At 36.4% G+C, this 8,856-nt stretch overlaps 1 protein-coding gene and 1 long non-coding RNA gene across 4 annotated transcripts; one reads left to right on the plus strand and one right to left on the minus strand.

The window, feature by feature from the left end:
* Positions 1–308: 308 nt before the first annotated feature.
* Positions 309–3,522, minus strand: LOC116006477 (uncharacterized protein At5g43822-like). Of its 2 annotated transcripts, none has more exons than XM_031246869.1 (8): positions 3,400–3,522; positions 3,050–3,285; positions 2,492–2,654; positions 2,285–2,403; positions 1,798–1,977; positions 1,371–1,427; positions 1,195–1,262; positions 309–755 (listed from the first exon to the last, which is right to left on the minus strand). In XM_031246869.1, the coding sequence occupies exons 3-8, from the start codon at positions 2,621–2,623 to the stop codon at positions 712–714; spliced, it is 600 nt and encodes a 199-aa protein (XP_031102729.1). In that variant the 5' UTR covers positions 2,624–2,654; positions 3,050–3,285; positions 3,400–3,522; the 3' UTR covers positions 309–711. The 2 variants fall into 2 exon arrangements, with proteins under 2 accessions (XP_031102729.1, XP_031102737.1); XM_031246877.1 differs by having other exon boundaries at positions 3,050–3,289; positions 3,400–3,518.
* Positions 3,523–5,111: 1,589 nt separating this feature from the next.
* Positions 5,112–8,489, plus strand: LOC116010124. Of its 2 annotated transcripts, none has more exons than XR_004096894.1 (5): positions 5,112–5,392; positions 6,095–6,172; positions 7,511–7,698; positions 7,809–7,890; positions 8,027–8,489. It is a non-coding gene; the product is annotated as an uncharacterized LOC116010124 (long non-coding RNA). The 2 variants fall into 2 exon arrangements; XR_004096893.1 differs by having other exon boundaries at positions 5,115–5,392; positions 7,793–7,890.
* Positions 8,490–8,856: the final 367 nt, after the last annotated feature.

Raw genomic sequence — 8,856 nt, forward strand, 5'->3', positions numbered from 1 at the left:
TTCAAAAAAAATATATAAGGTAGTATCTCCAAGTTTGAGTACCTATCATTGTGTTTTTACTAAAAGATTAGTGTATTGCAAAGTCCTATAACCAGCAAGTCACCTACTTGCTATTTGTATATTCATTTTTTTTAAGTACTGTTGACTCTTGTTACAATATAGTAATACTTTCTCAACCTAAGAGTCACTGCCCCCACTGGGATTCGAACCTTTGTGTTTTGTCATTTAAAAAGTGGCCGGCGCATCTCATTCTACACACAAATTACCATTCTAAAGCCAAGCACACAAGCAATGCAGTCTGGATAAAGTGCAACAACACCACAACTTGATAATCATATTGTATATGCAATTCATAATTAGATGTTAATAGTGTATTATACAAATAAAATATTTTTTAGATCATACCAGTCAAATGTAATTTGTGGCCTGCCACAGAAAATCACATCACATCCTACAAATAAGGGGAATAGGATAGGTAAGTATATGCTGAACTCTAAATATGCCAGAAAGGTGATCTGCAATTCTCAAGGTCGATATATATTTCCCATTACTTTTTGTTGGTAGCCATGTTAAAGTTCTCTGCTTGATCTACAACTGAGTCTCCATAAATCTCCCAAAGGGTGTTCACATTGTAATCCCCGATCACTTCTTGCAAGGTCATTCACTTGGTGCTAGTTTCAAGATTTTTACCACCCTCTCAAGTTGTGAGCATCAACAGATGTCTTCAGCAAAAATGACATCAAATATAAATTGCACTACAAAAAAGATCAGAAAGGGCCAAGTATTAACTTTTCGAATGCTGCATTACATTTGTTAAAGGATTTATATGGCTTCACACATCCATACCATGCATCATTCAGACAATCAACCAGCAATTACAACTATACAAAAAGTACCATTAACTGCATGCAATTCAGTAATTGTGAAAAGTGTATATCCTTCAATCAAATTGCATTTTATATTTTTCTTTACAATTTAGTACCTCAATGGCTTATGATGGGATACTATAGTTTCCAGTAAGGTTATCCAATACAAATTGCTGCTTAAGATACTAGCATGTTAAATGAATAGTTTATTTCACAAAAAATCAACTTCAAGAAATTTCAAATGGTTAGAAAATACTATGACAATCTGACAAAGGACTACTTAAATAGTTTTCTTATTCTGTTGACCTCCTTGAGATTTTATACACACCTTCCTCTTTAGGGATGTTAGGCTGATCTATCAAAAGCTGCTGGATGACACTTAAATCATCAGTAACACTGCAAGTTAAGCGCCAATAAGTTCATAATCTTAAAAATAGAAATATAGAATATCGGTACTCTGAAAGGATAAACATGTAACAAAATGTTTTCTGAAGAATAGCAAACCTAGGTTTCAAGGCAAGTGTTGAAGTTGCTGATACCAGAGACAATTTAAGACGGTACCTGAAACAACATAAAAATATTACTTTTACGAGTATGTATATATATATATATATATATAGTCTGATGCAGTATGACCAGCTATTACCCCAATATATGAACACTAGCATTGCTATTAAGGAATAAAACACAAAATTTATTCCTGATTTGATGCGTAAAACCAAAATATTACTAAGAATTTAAGAAAAAGAACTACAGCAGAATCAACAAAATCAGGAGGGGGCAGGTACAAAAGTTAACTTGGCAGCTAATAAAATACTCAAATATGTAGTATGTACACGACTACACACTTGATGATTTTGAAGCACATAAACACACAAACAAATAACATATATATGGAGTATAAAGCTTGGTTCCAAGAAAGCTTGCTTACTCTGATTGGTGCATCTCACTAAGAATAGTAAGCCCATCTAAGCAATCTGCAAGACTTGGTTTGATGCCAATTCGTTGCTGCAACTGTTTCACATTTGGTTGAGCTGACCCGCCTTTTACTTGCTGTCTACTATCACGAACAATCTTCTCAAATGATAAAACAATGGAATGAAATCCTTCCCTAGATGTCATGACCATTCAAAGAGAAAACTCAGTTCCCAATTTAAGAACAGCTTAAGATGTCCATGGTGTAATTTGTAATGCCCATGAAAACCATAACAATATGCCGTGAAAAAATGAAGAAAAACCTCTAACTGCAACCTCTCTTAACATGGAAATGCAAATATTTAAGAAAGGCAGAAAACAAAGCAAAAAAAAATGTTAGTAGAATATAGAGAATAAACAAATAAGATTGAATTTTGTTTAACTTCAAGAAATTTTTTTAGAACTGACACAAAGAAGAAAGTAGAGGAAATGGTGGTGCATACAAAGTCTTATTCATAGAAAGCAGAATACTTTGCAGAGAATTCAACTGTTTTGCCAATACAGCATCTTCAATACCTTGAATACATTTCAAAGCACCATAATTTTTTGAACCTTGAATCACCTAAATAAATTCAAAAAAAAAAAAAAACAAAACAATAAGTAACCTAAAGCAATTTAACTTTTTATTGAAAATTAAGAATTAAAGAGACCTGCAATCTCTGGATGATGGAGGAAGCATTAGCAAATTGGGAAAGCAATCTAGTATGAAGCTCCTCCCACCTATCAATCTCATCCTTCACTTTTCTGAATCTTTGCTGATATTTCTTAACTGCTGATTCCATACTCAAGCTTTAGCGCTGATTAGAAGTCAATCTACAGGGACCAGATAAGGGTTAGGCAGGTAGGATCATTTTACCTAGGGGTGCAACTAGCAGGGACCTAAGCTCGACCTCAAAGCTCAGCTCGAGGGCTCAAGGCCTGGCTCAAGTTATTTTTTTATTTTACTATAATCAATTTTCTGAATTTTGACTATCATAGTATCATACGGAGTATTATGCTTATTTTGTGCAACAAAAAAAATAAATAAATAAAATTGTAAAACTTACAATTTCTTCTTTTTAAATTCTCGATATGGTAATATATTGTACAAAAATGTTCACACTCGAGCTTTTTAAAATCAAGCAGAGATTCGAGTCAATACACCCCTAGTTCTCCAGCAATCAGAAAATGAAAAGATGAAGCGAGAGCGAGCTGTCCCGAGTTCGTACCTGGGAGAAAAAGAACGAGTCAACAATGGCTGTGTGCTTGGATAAGAAAATCGAGCTTCGCTACTTCCACTTTGCAGACCGAGCTAACCCGAATTCCCTTCAAAAGCACTTCAACCCTAACTTGATCGTTCACGTCAATCCATTAGTGCTTTTCGCTTCATCCCCTAAGCGCAGCGCTTCGCCGGAGCAAATCGATTTTCGGTCGATCGCGGTCGCTTCGTCACTCAAACCCACGACTAGCTTTCCACAAGTTATCATACAATAGTAAAAATTCGAACACTAAACAAATTTTTTTAAGTAACAATCAAACTAAGAAATACTATAATAAGTATAAATAAATATAAATATACCCCCGTAGAGATGCCTGAATCGGCGGCGAAGCAGCCAGAAAACCGAGCCGGAAGCAGGCGGAGATTCAGTGAAGGGTTTCGTTTCGGGGCGGAGGAAAGAAAACGGGTGAAGCCTAGTTTGACTGCAATAATTATTGTGTGGATCATAATTGTGCTGACTAAAAAAAAGTAAAAATTTAAGTAAGATCAGTCTTAGGATACTTAATTCATGATATTATTAAATATGCGTCCCGTCTACAAATTGAGACAGATGATTTCACACAAATGTTACCCAAAAAAATATTATTTATGTACATAAAGTATATATTATTTAAATACTAAAAAATATTGATGAAAAAAATGACTTAGGCAGCTGCCTAAGTACTAGATACCCCAAGACCGGAACTATTTAAGTCTTGTGTAATTTTTAGTTAGTTGACTAACTAGGCATTGAGTTGGGTGCCTAACTCGACCAAGTCGGCCGAGTGATTTTCTTTGCCTGTTTGGCTACTTCTTTTATGTATTTCTCTAATTATGTCATCGGCTAACTATCTAACATATGCGTTTGCCTAGTTTTGAAAATTATAACAGTATAGCAACTCCTAACTCTGAGTGGGGAAAGTAGAGACAGTATACTCGAATTACTCGACTGTCTCGGTGCTAAGTACCCCGAGTGCACGGTTAACGCCTAGCACTTTCTGCAACATTGCTAAAAATACATTATTTTGTATATTATTTGATAGGGATTATTCCTCGATCTACCTTATATTATACCTGGTCTATACGCTCAACCAGTCTTCTTTCTTTCTCAACCTACCAGACCCTCTCTTACCTCGAATAACAACCGGCTGGTCATTGTCCCGAGACTGACCTCATATAGACTGAACCGAGCACTGAACTTAGGAGTTCCTCTTGAGGCCTAGCCCATTGGCTTTATGGCACCTGGCCTTTGGATACTTGACCCATCTTTAGGCCGGTGCATGTCCGCCACGCGGCCAACATGCCATAAAGTCGGTATCTGTCCCCTGACAGCTTATAAATACCGCATTTATAATGTCGTGAAGAGGACTTTTTGACTGTTTTCTATATAATAGTCAAGTTGTCCGAGAACCTCTGACCTACTGCCACGTTGACTGAGCTACTCTAAGTATAGTCACATTGTACTCGAATTGTTCATTAATAAGAGTATTTTATTATATCCTGCCACGTGTAGCATTAATACGCATTTGCGTATTTACTCTATCGTTATTAAATAATATACACTCAATACATAAATAATGTATTTTTAATATATTAAAAAAATATACTTTATATTCAGAAAAATACATTATTTAAATATGAAAAGTACATTATTTTGCTGTTTCACTATGTATGGGCTTATAGCCCATGTTAGTAGATTTGAGCCTATCAGGCCCAAATCTCATCCCACCAAAGAGAGTCGAGTCTAGAGCACGAGGAAAACGGGGGATGGTTTTGGACATATATTTTCAAAAGCGGTTGGTGAAGAACAAGTAAACGGCATAGACAGAGACGAGGAAGGCGCGAAAGGCGACACGTGTTAGTCTGTGGTAGGCTAAGGAAGTCAACTCAATCTGGTTCTATCGTCGCAGAAGACTCCGAGAATAAGACCGTTAGTAAAAGAAGACAGAAAAGGGAGGGGGCACGTGACGGAGGATGCATTTCCGTCTCCTTTGCGACGACGACGGAGGAGACGACTTTTAAAGCCAGGGAAGACCAGAGGACACGCAAAATGACAAAAAAAGCCATGGCATCTCACCCAAATTTCACTCGCATTTCATCTGCATTTACATTTCACTCCCCAACGGCTCACTCACACAAGAATCGGATCACGCCCTTATCCTCACTTCTCACTCTATAAATACTGCCTTCTCCCCCTCTCCTCTCGCCATTTTTTTGCTTCACTGTAGGGCGTGGTGCACAGAGAGCTAGAGAGAAGGAGGGAGGAGGCTAGAGAGAGAGAGAGAAATAAGGCGGTACTCTGGGATCTACGCAGGTTGGTGTCAAGATTTTCTCTTTCCTCTCTCTCTCTCTCTCTCTCTTATAATCACTGTTCTTCGTATTCATGTGATGTTAAATTCCATAATTCCAATAGTGATTGATTATGGGGAAAAAGGGGCTTCCTTTTTCGTTTCTTTAATTTAATATTTTGTTTAGCTGAAATTATTATAGCATAACCTAGGATGCAGATATATTGTCCTTTTTTTTTTTACGTTGAATTAGTCAATATTGTGTACAGGTTTAGCCAAATAAGGTAATTTAGTAATATTATTAACGAGCCATTTTTATTTTTATTCCATGAATGTAAGGAGATAGATTTGTGCATATTACTTAACGTCTTGTAATTCAGATGGAGATATACAGTATAATTGTTCAAAGATGATATATCTCTGGCATAATATGGCTCGATCTTACAGTATGGATGCAATTTAGCCTGACTTTAGCTGTTTTTGCTATCATGATCCGGCAGACTACCATATTTCTTGAGATAGATAGCTCTATCTATATGTTGGGTAAGCTGCTGCATTTTGTTGTTAGGCTTGATTGGCAAGTACTGCTTGGTTCCCAATTTGTGATAAAGTATAGACTACTTCCTAAAGTTTAAATCTAGGGCAATAGTTTAACATCCTTAGTGATAGAGCATTGGTCCTTCCATCCAGCATTTGTTGATGGTTTCTCGTATTGTGGTGCTCTACAGAGGTGAGCGCTGGGCAGCTAGGTTGGGGGACTCATCCAAAGATTCGCTCGCACTTGAGGACTGAAGCTAGCAATGGAGGTATTTGGCAAATCTGTGGTAGCCGTGCCTACAAATGTTATTTTTCTGTCAAGTATTCTTGGCCAAGATGGGCCAAACCCTGTTCACAAGTGCGATTGGAAATGTGAAAACGAACATGTGTGTGGGAACATGTACAGATGCAGACTAACTGGGCTCACCCACATTTGTGACAAAAACTGTAATCAGAGAATTTTGTATGACAATCATAGCTCCCTCTGCAGAGTGAGCAAGCAGATTTTTCCATTTACACCAGCTGAAGAGCAGGCTGTGAAAGGTATACGGAGGAAGTTTGATGCTGATAGTTCACCCTCTGACAGCTGCGCTTTTAAGCGCAGACGGGATGCAACATTCCATCCATCACCATTTGAGAGATCTTTCTCTGCTGTTAGTCCCATATGTAGCCAAGTTGGAGATGGAATGGACATAAGCTAGATGTTAACTGATTATTCTATATATTTTGCTTTTTAGTTCATGTGACAATAATGGAGAACACTTTTATAAGTAGACCATCTATATATGGCAGGCTAGATTGTCTTGCCAAGTCTGTAGGAAACTCTTATATTAAAGCGCTTCCATAACTTACTAGGTGATTTAACTCTATTATGTAGCTGGACTTATTATTATCACATTTGAGCTCCTTTAGTGCAACACTAAAACTCAAATATCTGACAAAGTAGCTCAGTATTTTTCTGCTCGATGCATGCATGATACAGCCATTTGACTTGTCACACAGTCAGTTGATTTCAGATCTTCGGTGGTCATTGTATTTTCAAGTTTTGATGTTATTGCTTGACCGAGCTTTCTTGTTTTGTATTGATCAGTACCATCTCACAAATTATATTCCTTTGTGAATTGTGAGACAACTTATTCTTTGAAGTGCCTTGCCTTGATTCATTTGCTTTACTTGTATCAATACTACAGAGTTACAGAGTAATATTATTTCTAGAAGCCTTAATGTGACAGGATGATTGTTGGAAATATTGACACCGTTGCCTCATTTTACAGAAATTTTCCATTTCAATTCTAGTTCATTTTCTTTATTGAGTTTGTTAAGCTAACCTGATATTTATTTCTTTGACTTTCTGTGCTTTTACAGGTTTAGGTATTAATAAGCTGAGCTCATTTCTGGTTCTTTGTTGTTTAGTTTTTTATATGTTGTTTTGTGATTTACCAGTTAGTTACATACACGGTGCCTAAAATAATGTCGTTTTTGCAGGAATTGAAGGGTTTACAATCGGGAGAGTTGATATATTTTGATTTGCTTTAATTAGAAGTTTATTGATGAATATGGCAACGAGTTTCTGATTATTATTATTGTGTTTTTTCTTTATCCCGCAGGATAAATATTGCCCAATGAAATAGTGTTTCTTCTGGAACTCAGAATTCCCATAAGGTGCAGGCTGTGTTTGATCAGGATTTACCTACCAACTGAAGTTGAGGCCTTGCCTCATCATCAAAGTTTGCACACCATGATCACCTCAGACATAATTCTCCACTGTCACACTCAAGCCTGCCTCATCATGAAGGTTTGCAAGCCATGATCACCTCAAACATATCCACTGTCACACTCGTGTTAACAATGAACTTGTGAAATTAGCTAAATCCTAAACTGTTGTTCAGTGATGTGCTTAAACAGATGCTGCCCTGCTACTGACTAAACATCATAATGACCATCTGCAACTACCAGATTGTCGTCAAGATCTTCAGGTTTTTCCAAGGTATTCTCAGTCCTACTTTTAGTACCAATTAAGTGCGTGCTATAGATACAATTCCAGATGTTTTTTTTTTTTTTTTTTTTTTCTGACGGTGATCTGGCGATTTGCAATTTCATCTGATCAGTTCCCACTTTTGCAGTGACTCCAGAAACAAAATTGCTGGAATCAACATATACCATCTCCAGAATCTCATGAAAGTGCAGGGGTTGTCAGCAGCAGCAATTTGATCTGACAGTGATGTCACATCTTGCAATTTCATCTGATCAGTTCCCATAGTGACTCTAGAAGAAATTTGTTGGAATCTCAAGATATACCTCCCAAATCCCAGGATAGAGCAGGGAGGGATTCTTGTGCTTTTAGTGGTAATCCAATTATGAGATTGCTTTACAAAGTCTTTACTCCTGTAATTTGCAATTCTTTATAGAGTAATATATTCTATGAAGTTGTATTGAGTGGTAGCAAATATTCCTTGTGATTCTTTGTAATTCAGAAATGAGATTTCTTATGGGTGTAGATCAGATCATTGTAATTAGTATTCTGTTTGAAGTTGCATTCTATGGGTACTCAGATCATTCTTTTGCCCATATTAACTTGCAAAATAAGTTGCAGGGTCATGTTGATAATTTTAGAACACTATGCTCATTATTTTAAAACTCTATGTTTACAATTTTTGAACTCTATTTTCATAATTTCATAACTATGTTCATAATTTTAAAAATTTATATTCACAATTTTATAACTCTATATTCAATAATACAACACAATTTTTGAATCTCTATAACAAAATTGTGAATATAGAGTTCGAAAATTGTGAATATTGAGTAATGTAATTTTGTATATTACGATTTAAAATTGTAAACATAGACCTAGGTCTACCTTACAAGGTGGATCCGGATCCATAACATAATTTGGCGTTGTGAGCCCTGTGGGCCATGACCAAATTACCAATTATCTTGTAAAGCCTATTAA

This window comes from Ipomoea triloba, chromosome 2 (assembly GCF_003576645.1).
Source record: "Ipomoea triloba cultivar NCNSP0323 chromosome 2, ASM357664v1".
Lineage (NCBI taxonomy): Eukaryota > Viridiplantae > Streptophyta > Magnoliopsida > Solanales > Convolvulaceae > Ipomoea > Ipomoea triloba.